The 25,934-nt window shown below is 31.1% G+C and overlaps 1 protein-coding gene across 1 annotated transcript in view; it reads right to left on the bottom strand.

Moving 5' to 3' along the window:
* The window catches only part of coro7 (coronin 7), a 113,891-nt gene extending 90,430 nt beyond the window's left edge, over positions 1-23,461 (bottom strand). The window contains exons 1-7 of the mRNA XM_026215657.1: positions 23,249-23,461; positions 18,334-18,430; positions 18,173-18,253; positions 18,021-18,091; positions 16,449-16,632; positions 14,342-14,418; positions 8,797-8,847 (exon numbers count right to left, since the gene is read on the bottom strand). Of these exons, the coding sequence (XP_026071442.1) occupies positions 8,797-8,847; positions 14,342-14,418; positions 16,449-16,632; positions 18,021-18,091; positions 18,173-18,253; positions 18,334-18,430; positions 23,249-23,308 (621 nt within the window). The 5' untranslated portion in view covers positions 23,309-23,461. The remainder of the gene's footprint in view (positions 1-8,796; positions 8,848-14,341; positions 14,419-16,448; positions 16,633-18,020; positions 18,092-18,172; positions 18,254-18,333; positions 18,431-23,248) is intronic.
* Positions 23,462-25,934: the final 2,473 nt, after the last annotated feature.

Here is a 25,934-nt window from a genome sequence, read left to right as displayed (position 1 = left end):
GCTGCTCAAAAACTGCGGCGTTGGATGAGGAGATCGTAACAGTGCTCTGCTGGATTTTCTACCAACACGCCATCTTGGCTCCAGGTGTCGGACACGTGTGCGCTGGGATAATTAGCAAGAAGAGGAATGCCTCTGCTAATGAGGCCTCGGCAATGAAAAACACACACACACACATGTGAAGAGTCGATGCCAGCTGGCCCAAAAACACACACCTCACAGACTTCACAGAGCCGAGCTCTCGAGATTCCTTCATTCACGTTGTACCGCTTAAATCCCGTACAGTCAAGACCCCGACGGAATCTGCAGACTTCTCAGAATTTATTTTGGCGGGAAATTCTGTGGAACGCTGCAGAATGGATTGGAATGAAATCGAGATTACAGGAAATACTCATTTTGGCCTACTTGTTGGTAGCTGAAAGCATAATTCAAATTTAAACAAACACAGTGGGTGTGAATAATTGTGTAAATGATGGGTGTGAACGCAGATACTGCCACAGTCTTGCTTTGTCAGGTAACTAACACTCTTACTCTTGGAAGCTAAGGAAAAGTTTAGCACTGATATATTTTACTCGCCAAATACTATGATTTAGGGCTTCAGAGTTTCACTCTCCATCAGGGATCTGTGATATTTTTCAGTTCCTCTGAATGGATGTACAGTATTAGACGTATCGTAAAATCTAGTGTGAAGGCGCACACTTTATCACTTTGTTTCACAAACATGCAGAAACGGAGAGAGAGAATTGATGCGCCACATGTAAATTATCTTCTTTGTTGTATTTTCCTGCCAAAATAACGGCATTCCTTTGGAATTCTTCAGCTTTTAAGGATTGTCGGATTGTCCGGGTTGTGGGTGGAGCTAATGCACAAACGATAATCTCATTGGCTGTATTGTATTGATTTCAGCAAATCATTTTGAGCAAACGCACACAACTGGATTAATATTCATGAATCCAGCAGCTCATTAATCCTTAGCGCATTTTATATTGTTCTTATTAGTAGAATTCATATTATTAATATATTATCAGTATTATTTTTTTTTTACAGAAACACTGAATGACCAAAAAAGCACCACCACCAGTCCGGTTAAAAAGCTCAGGTAAAATGACTAATATTCATTCAATCACGGTTATCAAGTTTTCAATTATAGTTACTAAAGTTACATCATTAAATAATACTTGATTACCATATTATAATACTTGACAGACTAATGTAAAGAGTGTACTTTCAGTTACGTATATATATCAGTCTGGCGAGTAAACTAAACAATTTACTAACCAATGGTGATTCAATTGAGGGTTGTTTCAATATCTTTTCTTTAATTTAGACATATACATATATATATATATATATACACACATTTTGTAGGAATTTATTTAATAATGCATTCCTTTTCACTTTATTTTGATTCATTCTGATTTATTCGGATTTCAGTTTTAATATATAAAAACATGTATTCATTATTTTATAATAAAAATAATATTTTATAAAATATTACAAAATGTAGCATTTATTTTTTAAATAAATCTATATTAATTATGCCATGTAAATCACTCTGTAAAGTCTATTTTTTAAACATTGTTACAAATAATATATAATTATGTAACATTTTGACATTTTAAAGTAATATATTTATATATTTAAAATGAACATAAAATAAACATTTAGTTTTCATATTTTTAAGTTATTTTATATTATTTTAAATATGTAAAATATAAAACCTCCTGAGTGTTCATTTTTTATAACAATAATAACAACATTATTATTTTATAATAATATTTTATAAAATATATTACGAAATGTATCATTTATTTTGAAAAATAATCTATTATAGATGGTACATCATGCATAACATATGAATCACTGTGTATTGTATTTTTAATAATTAGGAATAATGATGAAAATGTAAAAGATATTATATTATATATTTAAATAAAGAAAAACAGATTATATGTAAATTGCTTTAATGTTTTAAATATATTATATAAACATAAAATATTACATTTTAGAATGTTACATGTTATAAAAAATATAAATTATAATATAAAATGTTGAATTTAATACATAAATAATATAATAGCTACTGTATATATGAAAAAAAGTGGTCTACCCTCCTGCCTCTTTACATAAATACCTATCTTTCCATTCTGCTGGTTTAACAACATAAAAAAAAATAAAAAATAAAAAAACATTTGCAAAGCCGTCCAAAATTCCTTAAGACAGATCTGGTATTTATGGATCACAATGTGTTACATGCGCTTCAGAGAAATTAACTGCTGGAAATAACTGAACACGAATGTGAAGCACGGGTCTGCACCTGACGGCCAACACTAACACACTCTGAACACACATTACACGAGTGTGAGGTGAGAAACAGGCCAGCTGTGAGCAGATGTGTTCTTCACAGGAAGTACAGCAGGCAGGTGACGTTCCAGAACGCATTCAAAGAGATCGGACGAGAAAAACATCTGACTGATCCAGAATCAATATTTACATGGCTGTGCGCAACTATGGCTGAGACTGCCATTCGGTCAGTGGATGGAAAGCACTGGTAAAATCATCATCTGCTTATCATGTATTTGTCTGGCAGTTGAGTACGAGGCGTTTATCGGTCCGCTTCATCGACATGAACAATGACAGATGTTAAAGAGAAAATCATGAGCTCTGCATCGCTTCTCAGAAATATATCACCAGCAATAGATTCATGCCAGACTACTGTTATACACTCGGATGATGGCCACAGAATCAATACACACACAACACTATATGATACAGGACACAAGAAGAGTACGTGAATGAACGAATGAAAATAGAATGAGAAATACATAATTATTTAAAAATAAATAAATAGGAATAATTAAATAATTATAAAAAAATAGTAAAAATAAAATGTAAAGTAAATGAAAATGTGAATAAATGTAAACCCAAAATAAGTATGAATAAATCTATAATTAAATAAAAAGCTAAAATTACACCCAAATTATTTTATATTTATATTTTAAATAAATAAATAAACAGGTAAAGAATACGGAGTAAATTAATTTAAATGTATAAACAAACAAACAAATAATTAATTAATTAATAAATACAAATGGGTAAATAAATATGAACAATGTAACTAAATAAAAAGTAATAAATAAATAAATAAATGTGAAAACAAATATAATTTGCTTATACTTTTTTTTTTTATAAATAAACAGGTAAAGAATACAGAATAAATTAATAAATAAAAATGTACAAACAAACAAATAAATGATTAATGAATAAATACAAATGGGTAAATAAATAAACAAATTAAATAAAAAGTAAAAATAACTAAAATACTTGTGTAAAAACATATACTTATATTTACTATAACTGTACTTATTTTGCTTATATTTTTAAATAAATAAACAGTTAATGCAGAATAAACTAATAAATAAAGAAATGTACAAACAAATATATAATTAATAAATAAATACAAATTGGTAAATAAATATAAACAAAGAAATTACAGAATTAATATAATACTTTAAATGTTCAAGTAAATAAGTAAAATTATTTAATCAATAAAAAATAAATGTAAAAATAAATAAAAAGTAAAAGTAAATAAATCTAAACGATAAGTATAAATAAATGCATAGAACTAATTAATCAATTAATATGAAAAAGAAACCTCTATAACACTATAAACCTATCTCTTTCTCTCTTTATTCCTCTCGTGCTGTCCTGCATTGATACGGTGTGTATGTCCACTCACAAGTGTTTACAGTATCAGAGCAATGCTATGATTATTATTCAGCAGCGCAGTGATGGTGTACAGTACGTCTGAAACTCATCGTAGCAGAGTCAGATGAATAATCCTGGCTTTGGGGAAATGGCATGCCTCTAACAGCTGATAAACATCCCCTTTCACATAAATCAACGTCACATTTTTACACAATGCTGTCAAATTTTCCTGGAGCAAAACAATAAATGTTGTATATCATATTTACAAATGTTGATAGTATAGAACGAAATGTTTGTATTCCACATCCTCCAACAGTAAACATCTTTCTCTTTCTCTCTCTGTGTGGAAACTGCACAGCCAGGTTCACTGCGACTCTTGATTCAAGCTGAGAGCGTTCAGCATTTATTTAGCGTTTAGCAGAACGACGTCAAGCCGAGACTGCCTTCAGATCCAGCAGCTCACGTCAACAGATACTCCTCATTTCAGAAGAGATGCCTTAAAACATTACAGGAAAGTCCACAACAATACAAATACGCAACTTCAAGTAAACCAAAAGGCACTGTATTATATCTTCTGCTCAGCACGGCTACATTTATTTGATCAGAAATACAGTAAAAACGGTAAAATTGTCAAATATTTTTTACAGTTTAAAGGAACTATATTCTATTTGAATAGATTTTAAAATGTAATTTATTTCTGAGATGCAGTGCTGAATTTCCAGCATCATTTCTCCAGTCTTCAGTGTCACATGATCTTCAGAAATCGGTCTAAAATACTGATTTATGACATATCTAAAGGTACGACTGGGACACCCAGGTTGTCTTAAATTATGAGAATAAGCACGAAAAACCAGATAAAAGTACTTTCTATTCTACTTTATGAATTATGAATTATGGTCTATGAGTGTCCATTCTTCTCCTGAAGCATACGCTGCTTGTTTTCAGGATATTCTGGTGTGAGTTTAACCCGCGGGACTAATATATACCCAGTTCACTCATTTCTTCTTGGGTGAAGCGTCTGTGTGCGTCTCCCACAAACCCTTGCAGTCGCTCCGTCTCGACTCTCGACGCTGTGCATTTTTTCCCTCTCCGTTCCAAAGCCTCTCGGGTTTCACAAAAAGCAGCAGAAGCAGAAATGGAGCGAAATCTGGCCCCCGTGTCCAGAAAATATTCCCTTTCCTGTTTCCCCTCGCTGCCAGGGACCGCAGCGCACCAGCGCGGCCCGAAACTATGAGGAGGATTTCAGCTACACGCAAGAAGACACAGACCTGCGCGTCCCACGGTCCTCTTCCTAATCGATGAGAACCACAAGAGACGACGGACACAGGACGTGACCGCAAAGGATGCTGGGTATGTAGGCTCGGGAATTACAAAACTGGTCCAGATTGAAGCAGATGATATATAATATTAGTTATTTTGACAAACAAACAAAGCACTCACAGAGGAAGACAACAGCAGGGTTTAAAGCAGAAATGTGAGGCTGCACTCACATCAATCATTCAGTAAACTAATCTTTATTATTCCAGTGTCTAAGTGTCTAAATGGCTCTGTTAGTGCAGGGAAACAGAGGCTAGACAGATAGTTTGTGTCAAAGTGTGAAAGTCCCCAATTTAACAGGTGTTCATGGCCATGAAGTTAAAGTTACCAAGATTCAAACTAACTTTGCTGTTGTGGCTATAAGTGCAAAACAGAGTGTATTTCACTGTATGTGCATTACTGCAATTGTGATTTTAGACCGATTATTAAATAAATGAACCAAAAAAAAAAAAGTTGACTTATTTATTAGCTAAGAAAATGTAATAAAAAAAATAAGTAAATAATTATGGTTTTCAAGTAAATAGTTGTTAAAACTAAAAGAATAAATACATTGAAAAGTAAATGCATATAGTAATTTGTATTTGTAATTTGTAAAAAAAAAAAAAGATTAAGAAACGAATAAAGAAATAAATGTTTACTTATCAATTATTTATTTAAATTAAATCTCAAATAAAATAATACAATTAAGCATTGTTATTTTTAAATATTGTGATGCATTGTGATATTTAACAAATACACTGCATTAATAAAATGAATGATATAAAATACAAATAAATAAAATGCATGCAATTAAATAAGTAAATAAATATGAAAATACTTATGATTTTCCCTTTACTGACTGCTTAAATATAAATAAATTAAAATTAAAAACAAACATTGTGATATTAACTTGACAAATGTATTTAAATAAATAAATACAAAATGGATTAAATATTATAGATAAAAAAAACAATAAATACTTTTAACAACTAAATAAATAATAAAACAAAATATTTTGTAAAAAGTACTAAAATAATAAAGTCAGTACTATTTTCTCCGTTTCAGAAATGCTGTTGATATAGCTTCTATCTTGTTAATTATATACTGTATTAAATATAAAACATCTTAAACAAAACTAAAATTGGATCATTACATCTCATGGTGACGAGGAGGTCTAAGACGCACCAAACCACAAGCCACGAGTCTAAAAACACTTTTCAGTGTGAGCTTCGAGTGGTTTGGTGTGAGTTAGGCCCTTAAATATGCATTTATTTTATAGAAATCAAGACGCAGCAGGAAATCTCAAAGCGAGGGTCTTTGAAACCACAGTGTTGATCACACACACACACACACACACACACAGAGTCGTGCCAGCTCCCCAAATACAGCCGTGTGTTCGAGAGTACGCGAGCGCTGATTACAGATCACACTCGTGCCATCCAAAAGCACAAATTACACCGTTTCGCCTCTTCCCGTAAATACCACGTACAGTTAGCCTCTATTTCTACCCCACCTGTCTACATCAGACCATCTGTGGAAGAAGAGCAGACGCACTGTGCGCTCGCTCCAGAAACGGACGCTTCTCATCCCCCGGCGCATTAAAACAGCACTGTCTTATGTGCTCTGCTTTCGGCTGGAGCCTGTGAACATCAGGGCAGCTTTGAGACGTGGTGCCTGTGCTTCAGCGCTGGGGAAGAGAGGAGCGTGGCTGGGAGTAAACGGAGATGGGGTTTCGTTAGGACTGGCCCGTGAGCGCTGGAGTGATTGTGAAGTTAATGGAGCTGGTGAACACAACACAACACTGATGTGCTGCCAGCTGGATGTGTTCACAAAACAAGCTGCGCTCGCTGTCAGGAATCAGACTTAATGAGACACATTAGAGCGCACGAGAGACGGAGAGAGAGAGACAGAGAGATGCTAATTGAGACTTTTCATCTCTTGGATTTGCAAAGTTTCAGAATGATTTTACTCTGCTTTTTTTTTTATACAATCTACCAAAAAAAAGAAAAGTATATTGCATTGCAGTATATTGCAAACTAAAAAAAATATAAAATACAAATTACAAAATAAAAAAATAGTTTTTGCACTATTTACAAGTAAAATCCACTTAACTAAGCAAAATTAAAGTGAATAAATACATATTTTTGGTTGTATTCTGAAGTTTTAGGGCAGATTTGTTTCAAAAACCTGTTCTGAATTAATTTTATTCTACACCTTTTATGTAATTTATCTTATCTTACATCTTTATCTTGTATTAATCATAAATCTAACACAACTTTGTAAAGTTTGTGCTTAAGACAATAAAATGCTTCTCAAAAATGTAAGAAATACTGAAAGGGAGAATTAAAGTGAAAATGTAAATTGTATATATATCAAGAAAATGAAATTTATATATATATATATATATATATATATATATATATATATACACACACACACACACATAATCTATACACATTATATACACACACACATATATATATATATATATATATATATATATATATATATATATATATATACACACTTTTTATTATTATTTTCTGAATTAATAACAAATTGAACAATGAACAAACAAACAAGCAAAATGAATTAATGAATATGATTTTTACTTATTTAAAAAAGTGAATTAATTAATTAATGAAAGAAAAGGGAATTGAAGAGGACATTTTATTTTGGCCATCATTGGGTGCAGTATCTTTAAAAAAGATATAAGAATGAGTAAGAAAGAAAGAAAGAAAAAACTTTTCCCTAAGAAAATATTTTAAAAATGACACAAAATACAATAAATAATTGTGAATGAATGAATGAACGAACGAACGAACGAACGGACGGACAAATTAATTGATGTTTGATTAATTGAATGAAGTTTATGGTAAAGCACAAAGTAACAATTATTTTAAAAAGTTCTGAATTATTTCCGAAGTTGTGAAATCTAAACGAGGTTGATAGAATTCAGCGTTACGGTCAAACATTGAAAACACAGTTAAAGTTCTTGAAGAATGCATACAGTGGACTAGATTTCCAACAGCGCATCTAATCTCATCTTTGCTCAACAGATGCCAACATGACTGTACAAGCACAAGTTCTCCTGGTCACAAACAATCATCTGAAATCAATGTACAGCTTCCAAAGAAACAAGCTTCTGATAAAGTCAGCTTGAGATTAACATTAGCACGCCTCAACACAAATCATACACTCTACAACTGATCAGATCACATGGACAACCTCCAATCATACATCACAGCAGCACACGACACCTGAAGAGCTGACAGGAAACACTGGGAACCAATCCAGGACCAGATCTCTGAGAGACGTCAGAGCTATCAGAGAGCAGTGTGGGTAATATCTGACCTCAGTGATCCATCAGAGCTTTATTACCTTCAGAAGACACCAGCAGAGTGAATAAACCAAACCAATAAACCAATCAGAAAGAGTCCCTGAAGTAACGGCCTGCTCTGATTGGCTACAGATTAGAATATGAAAGCTGAGGGGCAAATGGAGCAAAAAAACAAAACAAAACAAACTACAACAAAAGAGGTCATTTGAGCAACTAATAAAGTGTTACAGATGGAGCAGCACTGTTCAAAAGTGTGTGTGTGTGTGTTTAAAGACATTAATACATGTTATCCAGAAAGCATGTGTTAATTAGATCAAGGCCTGGTTTCACAGACTGGGCTTAGGTTGAGCCAGGATTAGTCCATAGTTGAAAAAGGACCTTTAATAGTGAAGGTCACAAATCTCGGTATAATATCAAAGCGTTCACAGATTGAGCAGAAGATGTGTGAACAGTACCTGCACCGCTGACAGCTGAGCTCGCGGGTCGAAGAGGCGCAGCTTCCTGTCCTACAGAAACAGAAACACACACGTTCAAGTGTACAGTCAGATTACAACAGTCATATCAGTCATACAGAAATATCAGCCCAGAGAGATACCTTTACAGTCTGCGCTGAGCAATGGTTATTAAAAAAATGTATTCTGGTATTTTCAGTTTTCTAATAATTCAGTCAACTTTCAGCATACTAAATAAAAAAAAAGTGTCATATGAGCAATAACATACGAGTAGCAGAGCAAAATGGCTGTATATCAGCAAGGATGTGATTGGACCACAGGTAAAAGACATCAACACCACGCCACATTATCAATACTGTGCATCAAAATCTTAAAAGGACACTTTCTCAAGATTCAAGATTTAATATTGACCCTTTCTTGACTATAATGTGACTCTTTAGGAGTCTATGGGCATTGATTATTGTCATACGCTGGAACTGGTTTCATGTGCTATTTGTTACAAGTCTGTTAACACAATCGGCAGAGTAAATCCTGAAGTGGATGTCAAACTCAGTTCAGTCGATCAGTGACCATCAGACGACCCCAGTACACTCAACCAGCCAATCAGGAGAGAGAGAGAGAGAGAGAGAGAGAGAGAGAGAGAGAGCGGGATCAGCGCTAATATGAACCGGCTGCCTTTAACTCCACACAACAGATCCACCTTCTCTCAAGAGCCCGCAGAAACACATATAACAGGCACAAAACACACACACGTCACTACTATTTGTACCTCTATTCTATGGCTTGCTTTTCTTTTATCCAAATAAATAAGTGTATTTTGAATCTACTGCTTATAATGCTTTAAACGCTGTGTACAGAGGCAGCTCACTAGTGTGGCTTCAGTCCTGAGAGACAGACTTGGGGAATGATGCTTTTTACCCATAATGCATCCAGAAGACACCCATAAACTGCTGACAGCTCCTCTCCAAACACAAGTCATCCAGAATACTGTAACCCACCATACATAATTAGATCATTACTAGTAGTGTATTTTAGTTTTTTTTTGTTTGATACGAAGTTAAAATGTGATCCTGGAGCACAAAAGTGCTCTGGGGTGTATTTATAGCAACAAAACTACATTGTATGGGTCAAAATAATCGATTTTTCTTTTATGCCAAACATCAGTAGGAAATTAAGTACAGATCATGTTCCTTGAAGATATTTTGTAAATATCCTACCATAAATATATCAAATCTTTTGATTTTTATATATTGTAAATATGTTAAAACGTCATTTTTGATTAGCATTGCTAAGGACTTGTGACAATTTCTCAGTATTTCGATGTTCTTGCTCCCTCAGATCCTGATTTTGTATCTTGGCCAAATATTGTCTGATCCTAATAAATCATACGTCAATGGAAAACATATTTATTCAGCTTTCAGATGATGCATACATCTCAATTAAAAAAAACGGACACTTAAGACTTTTTGTGGTCCATGGTCAAAAATGTTCATTTGCACTTTTGCAGTTGAGAGACCCAACACAATGAAACACACACTCAATACGTGTGTGTGTGTGTGTGTGTGGCAGCAACAGCTGTTTAATCAGTGTGTGTAACTTCAGCTCACATTGATGTTAATGAGCTTCAGTCGTGCTCAAGCAAACATCTTCTTTCCTGCCAACAAACTGTGACTAGCAGCGCTGATTACTACAGTAATCCAATTAATCACTCTAATCAATTAGCACGATAATATCCCAACAGTTTGTTTAAATATTAGCAGCTTAACTACAACTCTTAATTACTTGTCAAAAAAAAAAAAAAACGGGCAATCAAGACTTTTTTTTTTTTCTTGTTGCATGAGGTCTTATATTCTTTAGGATTTAATCATGGAATATAGCTTATATATATATATATATATATATATATATATATATATATATATATATATATATATATATATATATATGGATCAAAATTAGACATCCCATTTGGGCATCCGCATCAAATTAAACTTACCAAAGTCATTTTATACACATAACAAAAATAATAAATGAAAGTGTCTGCTTTAATGTTTCAAATGACTTGTGTGAAAATAAATACAAAAATATTTTAAATATACAATTAAAAGTTTAAAACATTTTAATATACTGATATTAAAGTATATAAATAAATTACGAATTTATTCAATATTTTTAAATGCACAGATATGATTTAAAGTTACTTTATAAATGATTATACTAATAATTACAAATATATGAATGTTTTAAAAATGATCATACATTAATAGAAAAATACATAATTAATATTAAAGTAAAAAATCAGGTATATATATATTTGTTAAATATCTAAATATAAGTATACATCAACCACTGTTGTGCAAAAGATTAGATTTGTTGATAATAAAATGAAAAATCACAAAGCATTCAGTGTGAACTCGGACTCATAAATGAATCCTAAAAATTCGACATCAGTGTTACATTTGCAGCAGCCTGAAAACAAGTGTACTTTTTATATTTTGTTTTATTTCATTTAACGTTTATTGTCTTTTGTTCCTCCTGTTCATCTAATGGGGAAATAGCAGCGATTGAATGCACATGTTGGCGGTGCTTATTTACTTTAATAAGGTGGATACGGGGAGATTGAAAGGCCTGTTCACTTAAATAACAGCTGGACCTGACTGAGGGCACAACCTCTGAACTCGGTCTGTGATCTGGAGTCACATTTACAGCTCCAGCCCCGTTTCTATTTTTCTTTCTTCATATTTTAGAATGAAATCTGGTCCACTGTTATGCTGTCAACATGATAAGGTGTTATTCTTAGGGCCCTATCATACACCCGCCGAACATTTCAAAAGTGTTTTTCCATCGCTAAAATAGCAAAAGTGGATTTGGGCACGGACTGAGTTCATCTGCGCCCTGCGCTTTACACTTTGTGTTTAGGGCCCTCAGTGGTTTAATATGAAATATACAAATATAAATTTAATTAATATATTTAAAAATAATTTTATAAATATAAATTAAATTATCATAAAAAATACAAACAAATTCAAATTGATTTAATAAATAAATATAAAAATACTTAAAAACAAATCTAAGTTTAAAATATTGTAATAAATTAATATATAATATACATATGAAATAAATTATAAATATTTTAACATGCATTTATACTAAACTATTTTTTAAATAACAAAAGATATGAATATAATATAATATACAAATATTTTATAATACATTTAAAAAATAATGTAATAATATAAAATAAATATAAATTATCATAAAAAAGCAACCCCCCCCCCCAAAAAAAAAATTTATTTTATCTAAAACAAATCTAAGTTCAAAATATTGTAATAAATTATTATAAAATATACATATGAATTAAATGAAATATAAATATTTAAAAATGTTAAAAGTTAAATATAAAAATGTAAAATAGTTTAATATAAAAATAGTTTTAAATACATAAACACACAAAAAAGGATAAAAAGTGTAAACTCAAAAGTCATTTCATAAAATTACAAATAGATTTTAAAATATATACATTTAATATAAAAATGTTATGAATAAATAAACGTAATAATGTTAAACAAGATTAATTATTCTCAAATGTTTATTCGTTAACTTTGACGGTCTTCATTTATCTAAACATCCATCAATCAACTGATCTTTTTAAAAGATATTCTGGAACAATCTGACAATTTATATATACACACACATTTACATATTTTATTTTTAAAAGGTAAATAATTTAATGCATTTCTAGAAAGTTATTCAAAATATATTAAATTATTTATATTACATATATTTTTTATATTTTTATTTTGTTAATTTATTTGTAACTTTAATATATATATATATATAAATGTGACTAATTTAAATATAAGTTAATAAAATAATTTTATATATTAATATAAAAATATAAATATAAATTTCATTCATTCTGAATATTTTTTATTAATAATATAAATATCAAAATATTTATATTAATGTATTATAAGTTTTATAAGATGACTGCAGTAGGAAAATAACGGCAGCAGATTTGCATCTCAAACCGCACGAGTTGAGCTCTCGCTATAAACTCAAACAGAAGAAAAGAGGTTTGGAAGAAGTCGGACACGTCTGGCTTCATCGAGTGTTTGTCCTCCATAATGAGATCATGTGTCGTTAACTTTAATCAAACGACTGAAGGAAGACGTAATAAACTTCCTCAGATCAGAAGCACTGACGTTCATCCTGATGAAGTGACTGTGGATGTGTTTCTGTGCGGTTCACTAATAAAGCCAATCAGTCATGAGAGAGAGAGCATGCTGGGAAAACACACGCTCTGAGGACATCTACTGGTGAGATGTGCTGCTCAACCGTTTCCATCTCATATTAAGATGATGAACACAAGGTGAAAACAACAGCTGGAATGAGGACAGATGTTCACTGCCAGTAAATCAGTACAAATATATTACTGTGTCTGAAAATACACCCATAAAACCAGATTTGAACCAGTGTGGTTACGGTTAACTAAACTACAATGTGTTTGTGTTAAAAAAGAAAGAAAAAATGTATTAAATGAAAAACAAACCATAAAAATTACAAGTGTTGTCCTGATAACTTACAGAAAAAATAAATAAGCTGAAGTATCAAAATGACTTTAATTAAAACTGAAATAAAAACTAAAAAAATAAATATGAAATATAAAAAAACAAAAGCACAGAATTACTAAAACGTCTAAACTAAAATAAAAAGAAACTGAAAATAAAAAAGTTCATTAAAAATATTATTATGATACTACACAAATAATACTAAAATAACATTTAACCATATTTTACTATCTTTATTTATTCTACTCAATTCATCAGTTTGACCAAAACTAAAATAAATAAATTACAGAATTATTATAGTTATAATATAAATGTAAACAATAAAACTAAACAAATAAAAGAACATAATAATAATAATAATAATAATAAATGTGTTACTTAAACATTTCATTTATTATTTATCTGCCAAAGCAACATTTCCCAGTTTTTCCTTTAGTTGAACTTGGTGCATTAAAACAACTACAACATACTTTGAAATACTTGGTAAAAAATAAAAAAATACTAATACTTTAACCTCTTAACCTGTGCCCCTATTTTTGAGCATTTTCTGAAAATAAAAATGTCTGTAGCTCTTGAACCCTATGGTGTAAATTTATAAATCTGGTATTGTCTGAAACTAGACATTAAAACCTTTATTACTCTGAAGTCATAATAACTCAGAATTAGTATAGTAATAGAGTAAAACAAGTTCAAACGTAAATGAAAGTGACTCACGATACGTTTGAATGAAATTCACTAAGGGAAAATGGATGGGACTTTGATGCCAAAGGCCTAAACATACCATAAACATAAAGCTGAATGTCTAAAATCAGTATCTCGATGATGTTTAATAACACTGAAGAATCCTTTCAATACTAAATATCCCCGTCGTGGTAAAGCAGGTGGCTCTGACGTCAACAGCAGAAGCAGCGAGGAGATGTCTCCTCTGATGGAGAGTCGTCTCACAGTCACAGCTTCACACAGCGCTCAGATCTTACCTTACAAGACGAGGCCAGCAGAGATCCGTCCTCCTTCCAGCCCAAACCCTGCAGCTGATCCTCGTGCTGCTGCAGCACTGCACACACACACACACACACACACACACACGCGTGAGGAACACTGAAGGAGCAGCAAACACACGTGACGTGATCAGTGAGGACACACAGACAAGCGTGACAGGGCTGTGTGTGTGTTAGGAGACGAGAGAATGTGTAGGAAACAACATGAGCAAATTATAGACAAAAACTGTGTTGAGAGATCTTGCCTTGGCAACTAACTGAAATAAAATCAGTTCAAGAATTAAATAAATGTAACAACTGAAGAGAATTAAAAAAAAATATATAAAATTACCAAAACTTAAAAAAGAAAGAAAACTGTAACAATATAAAAAAGTAAGTCAAAATATAAATAAACCATAACAGCAAAAAAAAAAAAAAAAGATGAAATAAATGTTAACTTGCATATTTAAGCATTTAAGTATTTTATTAGTTTATTTTATATTATTTTATATTTTTATTATTATTGCCAATGCAATTTATGTTTCTCAGAGATCAGTTATGTCATATATTAAATAATATACAAATAAAAAAATATATGAATAAAAAGAATGAATAAAAATATAATAATAATAATAATAATAATAATATAAATTTATCTAAAATAAAAGAAAATATTTTAGAATACCTTTTAATTTATTTTTAGAGTACAATATTATAGTATGTAAAAATATGAATTTAACACTGATGATTTATTAGTTTTATTTATTCTATTCAATTCTATTTGATATGTCTGTTTAGTCAAAACTACGAGGAAAAATAGAGAATTAAATGGTTATCATAGTAAACTAAAAATAAAATAAAATTTTAATTTAAATTTTAAATAAAATAAAATAAAATAAAATAAAATAAAATAAAATAAAATGAAATGAAATGCAATAACTCATTTTATTTGGGTTATTTGCTAGTGCTCTCAGAGATCCAGCTGTGCAGCGCTGTGTTGGTTTGGTGTGGAGTGACAGTGAATGAGCCTCAGCTAACAGAGACTCGAGCGCATGACGGCAGATGAAGACAGATGTGAAGACAAGACAAGACAGATGTGAGGCTCTGAGGGGCTCCTGAGCTCAAACATTTACCTCCATCGCTCCACGCCAGACCCCAGAGGGCCCTGGAGACCACCACATCACACCAAACACAGAGACAAAACAGACAACAACTGATCCAGGAGACAACTACAACACAACGCTTCACAGACCGTCTGACACTGAAAACAGATGTCAGTTCACTTACAACACAATCTTCGATTCAGCTAAATAATAATAATCATAAATGAAATAAATAGAATTACATTTTAAATGTAATTATTTTTTAAAGAAAATTAAAAAGATTTTTAATATATTTAAAATAAATAAAAAATGTGCATTTAAAAGTAAATAAAAATAAGTAAGTTTAAAAAATATATTGAACAAAAAAACAGTTAGTTAAAATAGCTCAAAATACATTTAGTTAGTTAAAAATACAATAAATACTTTTTAAACAAACAAATACTTAAAAAAAATAATGTACATTTTAAAAACTACATAAAAATACATAATAAATTAAATAAAAATGTATTTAAAAAATACATTTTTTTAAAGAAAATTAACACAATTTTAAATATATGTAAAATAAATAAAAATGTGCATATAAAGTAAATAAAAATAAGTTAATTTTATATATTTAAATAGTAAATTTAAATTTTATATATATTGAAAAAAAAAAATCAAAAAAAAAAACAGTTAGTTAAAATAGCTCAAAATACATTTAGTTAGTTACATTAAATACTTCTTAAACAAATACATAAAAAAAAAAAAAATAAGTACATTTTAAAATCTACATAAAAAATTTAAATGCACAATAAATTAATAAAAATAAATCGATAAGCATAAATAATAATAAAAACATTAAATAAATACACTTTAAACAAATAAATCAAACTAGAAATGCACCGTGAATCAAACTCCTGAGAAACACTTAGCGTCTGAATAGGGCTGGAGTGCACACTGAGAGTACAGTAATGTAAGACGAGTCTGAATCAGTGAAGCGCTGGTGTGTGTGTGTGTGTGTTTACCTGCGAGTGCTGTGTCTCGTGTGACGTCCCACACCTGCACACCCCTCACAGAGGCCACGGCGAGCAGCTGAGAGGCGGCGGGGTGGAAGAGGACCAGCTCCAGACGGCCGTCAGCGGGACTCAGAGTCACCTCGGCATCACTGACCTGATCCTGAGCAGGACCACACACACGCCACAGCTTCACCTGAATCACACACACAGACACTACACTCAGATAAACACCACAGGACCTCCAGATCTTAAACACGCCTCCGCTCAATGAATCAGTGGGTAATGGTAAAAAACAGAGTGATCTGGTTTGTTTTCATGATTCAATAAAACAGCACAGTCTCTGAAATGTGTTTTCCTTTCAAAAGCCATGCTGAATTATTATATTTGCATACGTATAAAACAAATAACATTACAGACTAGTTTTAAAGATCTGATTAAAATAAATCAAATCAAGTCCCATCTCCATGATTTCACTTCATTATCATTGCTTCACATTACGATACAAAATCCAAGTTTTAATAAATAAATACATACGTACATAAATACAATTATTGTTCTTATAATTGTTTAATTTGGAAATGCATAACATTACAAAGAAATAACATTTTAATAAATAAATAAAATGTTTTCCTTATTTTTGTTAAATTCAGAAAAAAACGTCCCATTACATACAAATTTAAATATATATAAATATATTCAGAAATACATCACATTACAAAGGTTAAACGAATACATAAATAAAATCACTTCATTTATTTTACTTTAATTTCAGAAAGAAAGAAAGAGATAGAGAGAGAGAAGAAAGCATGGGATCTTTAGCAGAATATCTTATTCAAATCTTATTCTAATAAATGAAATAAAATCAATTAAATTAAATTGAATTGGTTTAAAATGCATTTAAAAATAAATCAAAGTATATTAATTAAACGAATACCTAAATTCTATTGATGTTATTGATTTAAAATAAAAATAAAAGTTGCTATAAAATGAAAAACTTAAAATAAATCGATTTAATAAATATTTATAAAATGGCTTTTAAAAAATTTTTTTTAAGATTTTTATTTTTTTTTTTTACATTATATTAAGATTAAATTGTTATGTGCTTGGGACAAATAAACTAATAGACTAAAATAAAAAATAAAAATTACATTATTTATTTGATTGTATACAATATTTGATATATAAATTAAGAAATGAATCTTAAATCAAATACATTAAAGAATAAATAAATAAATACAATTTTATTATCAACTACTCGAGTGGTCTGAGTACTGACAGAAATAGTCTGTATCTTTATTTAAATCAGTCTATCAGGACACAATCATGTTAATTCGGTTTACTACAATGAGACGGAGGAAAAAAATCTAATAAAAAACCTAATTACTGCTTTTTTTTCCTGCTCTTTTGTTTATCCACCGTGATTTACGCCACTGTGCATTTGAGATGTACAGTATGACATCCCTGTGCAGCTATATATTGTGCTGTATCATTTGATAATGCACGTGGCTTCAGATTTGAGCGTGCCTGGTCCCCTCACATCTCACTCTCGCTGAGGAAGGGCTCCAGTTCATCACGACTCACCGTCTCATCCGCCGAGCAGGTCGCCAGCAGAGAGTCGTCAAACGGAGAGAAGTCCAGGTCGGTCACCAGGTCTGGGACAGAGGATCAGAAGAGAGTCAGGACACACACACACATCACGCACACAGGACACAGTGTCCTCACAGACATCTCACCAGCATGGCATGAGATCTGAGTCACGGTCCACTTCCCATCAGAGGCAGCGTCCACAGAGGTCAGGCCGAGCATCCCACCTCCTCCAGAGACACAACAGACACGGTTAGATGTCAAACACAGCTCTGATCTGATCTGATCAGGTGTTATCAGAGGTTCATACCAGCCTGATCTGTGTTGAAGGCCACCAGACTGCAGCTGGACGTGATGTGCTTGCCCTGAGAAGAGAAGGAGCCTCCTCGCACGCCCGCAATCCAGCCCTGCACAGAGACACAGCACAACCGCTGAAGCAAGAGGCAGCAAGACTAATCTACCATTGCTTCCACAGGAAAACATGAGGAAGATATACATACTGTACACACACATCTGTCCTCTCGAAACACCTCACTTTAACCACTCAATAAAATAATAAAACCATAGGAACATACAATTAACATCATTCATTTGACAGTAAAAACATAATGAAAATTAAAATCATTAAAAACAAAAAACAAAAATCATAAAAAAGTTAAATAAAATAAATCCTTTTTAAAAAAATGTTTTAAAGAAAAACTTACTTTTTTATAATTAGTGAATTTAAAATACATTTTAAAATAAAAACAAAATAAAATAGGTGATTTTAAAATAAAAACTTACTGAACATTTAAATTATTAGTAAATATAAAATTTATTTTAAAATAAAAACAAAACAAAATAAGTGATTTTAAAGTAAAAACTAACTAAACATTTAAATTATGAGTAAATATGAAATTAATTTAAAAATAAAAACAAAATAAAATAAGTGATTTTAAAGTAAAAACTTACTAAACACTTAAATTATTACTAAATATAAAATTAATTTTAAAATAAAAACAAAACAAAATAAGTGATTTTAAAGTAAAAACTTACTAAACATTAAAATTATTAGTAAATATAAAATTAATTTTAAATAAAAACAAAACAAACTAATTGATTTTTAAAGTAAAAACTTACTAAACATTTAAATTATTAGTAAATATAAAATTAATTTTTAAATAAAAACAAAACAAAATAAGTGATTTTAAAGTAAAAACTTACTAAACATTTAAATTATTAGTAAATATAAAATAAATTGTAAAATAAAAACAAAACAAAATAAGTGGTTTTAAAGTAAAAACGTACTAAACATTTAAATTATTAGTAAATATATATTTTATTTTAAAATAAAAACTAAATAAAATGTTATTTTAAAGTAAAAACTTACTAAAAATGTTTAAAGTATTAATAAATTTTAAACAATTTTTAAATAAACTTACTAGCAATCGAAATCATAAAAAGTCTGTAGTTTTTCTTTCTAATCAAATGTAAAACTTTTAAATTAATAACGTAAATATAACAAAATAAAGCATAATGTAAAATTAAAATAAAATACTACTTTTAAAATGAAAAGTTAATCAAATCAAAATCATAATGTAGAATTAAAATGAGTAATTATTTAAAATAAAAATAATTACAATATAATGTTAAAACTACAGGTAAAATTATAACGAGTAAAATAAGTTTTTTTTAATAAACAAAGAAAACAATGTTGTTATTGTTAAATAAAACTATTAAAAATAGTCAGAAAAACTGAGATAAACATGAATGACTCAAATTAAGACAAATATAAATTAAAGCTAAATAGAAAAAAATGGGTAAATTCCTAAAACGTACTGAAAAATAAATATAAATGAATGCTAAACATAAATATTAAAAACCTAATAAAAATGAGAAAAGCACATACAATTAATAAAATGTAAAACTAAAATAAATATAAATTAATAAATAAATAAAAACTGTCAATAGCACGTAAAATGATTAAAACTTAAACTAAAATAAAAATATATTAATGCTAAATATAAAAGTTATAAGCATAAATAAAAAATACCTAAATGCATTACAAAATGTACTAAAATTTCTACAAACAGAAATTAAGTATACAAACTAAAACTACAAAGGCATAACAGTAAAATAAATATTTAACTTAAAATATATTTTTTTTAAAAGCTGAAACTGAAACACAGCAGATGCCAGTGATCAACTGAATCAACCGGCTGACGCCTCTCAACTGAACATCTGACATCACAAACAGGAAAGAGGAAACGGATAGAAACACTGCACTTTCTCTAGACAGCAGCGCAACACACACACACACACACACAGATGGGGCCTTTCACAAGCAGCACACACACACACACACACACTTGAGGAAATGCAGAAGAGCAGCCGAACAGTTTCAAATCCTTCCAGAACGTCAACAAGAAACAGCAGCACCACGCAGAGAATGTGTGAGCGACTGCAGAATAACCTTCAGACTCTGGAGAAGACTGAAGAGTTCTCCTGCACACACACACACACACTCCTACACCATAAGACCACGAGCCAGCGCATTACAAGATCAAAACAAGGCCTTCTGGCTTCTCCAAAAACACAAAGAATCTGCATTGAAACCCTAAACCTGAAATCCAAAACAAAACCATTTCTAGCAAAGCACAGGGACTGAGCCGAGTTCACCTGCTGAACGATAAACCTGGTGAAAACGTTCGGAATAATTAAGTGGTTTTTATGCTTTTGAAAGAAGTCTCTTCTGCTCACCAAGGCTGCATTTATTTAAATAAAAATGCAGTAAAAACAATAAAATTGTGAAATATTATTACAATTTAAGAGAACAGTTTTCTGATTGAATATATTGTAAAATATAATTTATTCCTGTGATCAAAGCTGTATTTACAGCATCATGACTCCAGTCTTCAGTGTCACATGATCCTTCAGAAATCAGTCTAATATTCTGATCTGCTGCTCAAGAAACATTTCTTATTATTATAATGTTCAAAACTGTTTTGTTGCATCATATTTTTGTGGAAACAAAACAAAAAATTATATATATATATATATATATATATATATATATATATATATATATATATATATATATATATATATATATATATATATATATATATATATATATATATATACATACATACTCACACATACATATATACATAAAATTTCAGGATTATTTGATGAAAAGAAAGTGCAAAGGAACAGCATTTATTTGAAATCTTCTGTAACATAATAATCTTCTGTAACATTTTACTGTCAATTTTCAATTCAATGCATCCTTGTTGAATAAAGAAACTTTGCAAAAAAAAGACAAATCACCTGAATCCTGAGCCGGTCTCACCTTCTTCCCTTACAGCAGCATCAGTCAGCGTTTTCCATCAGACACTCAGCTAAACTTCTGTCAGCGTTTGACCACAAACACACATCTGATGCCAGAGGATCTGTGCTGTCTAACTCATCTTTCAGTCTTTAACAGTGTGTCATGTGACCTACACTGTGTGTTTCTCCAAGAGCGAATCAAGACGAGCGCAGAGGTGAACAGTTCAGTTATATGCTATATTCATTCCAATCCAGGCCACACTGTAACATCAATCCATTCTTAAAGAGACAGTTCACCCAAAAATGAAATCAGTCGACGTACATATTGACTTCCATAGAATTGAACAAAGTAACAAATACTATGGAAGTCAATGGCTACCGTTGACTGTTTGGTTGACAACATTCTTCAAAATATCTTCTTTTGTGTTCGACGCAAGACAGAAACTCATACTAGTTCAGAACAAGTGGAGGGTGGGTAAATGATGACAATTTGAATTTTTGGGTTACTGTTCCTTTAAGGCCACTTCTGGGGTCCTAAAGCAAAACTAGATGCCAATCACAGTGTTAAATGACTGATAAATATATAATAAATCACACATATCATGAATAAAATGGATATTTGGTCTATATCCAATGCATTCACATGCTTCTGCAGAAGTGTCGGCCTTAAGTGTCTTCAGAGCCGTTGTGTACATGAACACAAACACAGGTGATCATATCGAGCTCAGATCTGATCCTGTTTGTCCCTGGAAAACCATCCAGAATCAAGTCAACTCACTGCTGTATCACTGCAGAGCACTCCGTCAGATTTGAATATGCAAAGTTTGAGTTTTATCACCAAAAAACTGTGCAGCCGGGTGAAAAAAAAAAGTTAAAGTAAGGTGACAAATCAATGTGCTGAAGCACTCTGAATGAAATGATTCAATCAATTAATAATTACAGAAATCAAAAGTTAAATGCAATGATTTATTGTGAAACATTTAAAACAAATGAATCATTCAAATGCACCAATTTGTCTTGGCATGTTAAAAATGTCATGAATATAGCATTCTTGTGAAAATAAATAAATAAATGATAATAGATGCCAATTAAGTTTTAGTGAATTTGGATTCAAGATTATTTTAATATAATATTAATAATTAGATTTTATACTAAACCTTTTGGAGTAGCAGGATATTTTACAGTGTTGTTCATTATAGGCATATTTTAGGAATTAAGCTTCTTATTATAAAAAGTGATATTTTTAATAATTTATCATTAAAAGTAACAAAAGTGTTATTTTATCATGCTAATAAAAATTATTCAAATTCAGACTTTTTAAGGTGTTAATATTTTGCTTTCATATAGTCTTGCAAAACATATTGATTTATTTTATAATGTATTCATTTTATTTTAATTATGTAAAAATAAATCTGCATATTGAACTTTTTGGTTTATGTAATTATTAATTAATTAGATTAGATTATTGCATATTGAGGTTACCTCGATTAATCTGGCCACCAAATGCTTTTATATATACAACTTTTAATATCTTTATTTCTTTTTTTGGCATTTGCACCGGTTTCTCAGTGACCTATCTGTTTGTCATGTAAATGCCATTTTGTTTCGCCCTTCTTCCTCTCAGGTATGTGAAGCTCGAGCCCGATCAGAGAGAAACAGTATCGAGTGCAAACACTCCCGGCGCAGCTGTATTCAGTGCATCTGCACAACATCTGTCCGCTCATATCTCGCGCATTCACATGCACCCGACGCCTTATGATCGTGCATGCAGCTTCACGTATGTTCAGCTGAGGGTGGAGGAAGTTAGACTTCATCAGTGCATCTGCCCCACTCCTTCAGCCCAAATCACAAGACACACGATCGGAGCGCGCGCTCGCGTCCCGGCGGGATCTGGCGCGCGCCGCGGCTGTACTCACATCTTTCTTGGGGATTTTGGGAGTGCTGTTCTTATATTTGGACGTCTTGAAGCGATTCATGCTGAGCTGCTGATCTCGAGTGTGAAGCTGAACCTTCCGGGTGTGTGTCTGTTGTGAAAGTGTACTGTGTGTTTGAATGAGAGCGTTCGTGTGACGCAGCGCTGATCTCCAAACAATCAGCGCGCACAAGAGGCGCGTCAGGACATCACGCGAGGTGTGGCTCTGAGAATATACAGATCTATCACAGTCAGGCTTGCACTTCCTCTGTCAAATACTGAGACTCAAATCTGGCAGAAGAGCATTTTATAGATAGGCCATCCCATAATGCAATTTTGGTAAAAAAAAAAAAAAAAAAAAAACGTTTTTTAGAATGTTCTTGCTATTTTTTAAGAATGAGCTGAAATTAAACATGTCTTTTTACAGTGCATTTCTATGAATACATACATTAAAAAAAACATTTAAATAGGCCTAAATCAACTTATAATTTTTGTTTTATTTCAGTATGACTGAAATACTATTATAGATCTTATAAATTTTTTAATTTCTTTTTATTTTGTATATATATATTTTTTTCAATGAATTTTAGTTCAAATTTTAGTCGTTTTGTTTATAATGGGTAATGTATTTAGTAGTGCAATTTAGTCATGCGTGTGTCAGTTTTATTATTTTTTGTATTGTGTACATATATTTTTTATAATTATTTATATTGTTTATATATTAATTATTTCGTTAAATTAATTAAATTAAATTAAACGAAAATTAGAAATCTTGCATTGACAACTGCAACAACATCTGGAACAAAATATGTAAATTGTTTACAGTTTATTTTATTTTACTTGAAATTTATTTTTTATTTTTTTATATTGTTTTAAAGTAGTAGTAGTATAGTTATTTCAGTTTAGACAGTAACCTTTCTTGTTGGTGAAATATCTCTAATGAGTCTAAAAACGGTAGTCACGATGTGTGAAATTATATCTATGCATTCAGCAAAAGAAGAACTGAGCTGCTCTGGACTTTTCTTTTTTTTCTATGTAATCTGTTTTTATTAGTCTATTCACTTTTCTTTTCATGAATTAGTCAATCTGAAAGCCATTATAATCGTGGATTGCTCAAATAGTTTGACTATGCTAGTATAACACATTTTTAATTATAGTCTTTGCACTGAATGGGATATATTCCCGGACTTCCGCCTCACGAGCCCGTCCACTCTGCTTCAGCTCCCACGCGCTTGAAAGGAGTGGCTGAGCTAACCATAGACATATAAATTCCTAGACGCCTCATTGGCCGCTTTGAGCCGTTGCAGCGATACATCAACGCGTCCGCCATGTTAGTGAGGGCAAGACTGCCTTAAAACAAATGAAAGTAAACGGGGAGCTGCGGTTTTTACTGAATAAAAACACCATAACGTTCTCACCTACCAACCAATTTCAGAGGTTAAAAAACAGTTAAAAAAAACTTTGCCTCCAGTTGTTTAGTTAGGTTTGGAAAATGATTAATTGAAAGCTCACATTTATCTCACTTGATGATTTCCTTAATTTTTTCGGTTTACAAATCTGCTAATTTAGTATAACTGTGACTTATTCATGTAATGTAATTTGAATGTACATTACATGATATGTAGTAGTTCTATTGCTTTCTCTGTGTTCAATCGCAACATTTTTCTTTCTTTTTTTCTCTCTTTCTTGTGTCTCAGGTCAGAACACAGCCCATTCCCTTTGAAGTACTGGGATAAAACCTAAATAATACATCTTTAAACACTAATAATTTACTATCGTTGAGAAAATTTAACAAAACAAGTAAATACAAATCACACACTTGAAGTCTGCTTTTCATTTTGATAGCACTTTAGCCTACAGAAAAATACAACAAATAAAAACACATGTAACTGATGAGGCTATGGATCCAGTGAAAATGAAAATATCCACTGATACAGTGCACAGTAGAAATATAGTAAAAGTGATATGAGTATATGTAGTACAACTTAAAGTAAAGTGAATAATATGAAAAGCGAGTACAACGGTACAATAACAGATATAATAGATTTATTAAATTCTATGTATAATATGAATAATATCATAATAAATAACTGAACAATAGATTAATAATAGCAAGAAGAATATGTAATATAAAGTGTGGAATAATACAGAATAGATAAAAATGAATAAATTAATAGTAAAATAAAGAGTAAAATAAAAAAAATGAAATGTAATTTTAAAATACTAATTATTAATCAAATTAAGACACAACTAATGACACAACACACAAAAATATTGTGGACATGAGTTCCAAATTGTGTTTAATTAATGAGCTCCCTAAGTATAATATATACATGTACTCACACACAAAATCCTCTGAATCAATCTCAGCTCAAGAAACACATTTTATTTAAGTTTTCAGTTCTGCCTTTCTCTGGGAATAGAGTGGTTTATTTGTGGAGACAAAACCTGACTAATAAACATTAATTCCCCGCCGCTTCCCTCAAGATTTTCTATTTTATTCAATTAATGAGTCAAATAATGTAAAATACTTTTCCATGTATGTTGGGCGGCACTTTGGAGCCTGTTTGCGACTCGGTTTATTCAGATCGGCACTTCGGAGCCTGTTCGCGACTCTGTTGATTCAGATCGGGACTTCGGAGCCTGTTCGCGACTCGGTTGATTCAGATCGGCACTTCGGAGCCTGTTCG

Source organism: Carassius auratus, chromosome 3 (genome assembly GCF_003368295.1).
Source record: "Carassius auratus strain Wakin chromosome 3, ASM336829v1, whole genome shotgun sequence".
NCBI classification, from domain to species: Eukaryota; Metazoa; Chordata; class Actinopteri; order Cypriniformes; family Cyprinidae; genus Carassius; species Carassius auratus.
Note: the sequence above shows the minus strand (reverse complement) of the source record. Positions and strands in the feature narration are given on the sequence as shown.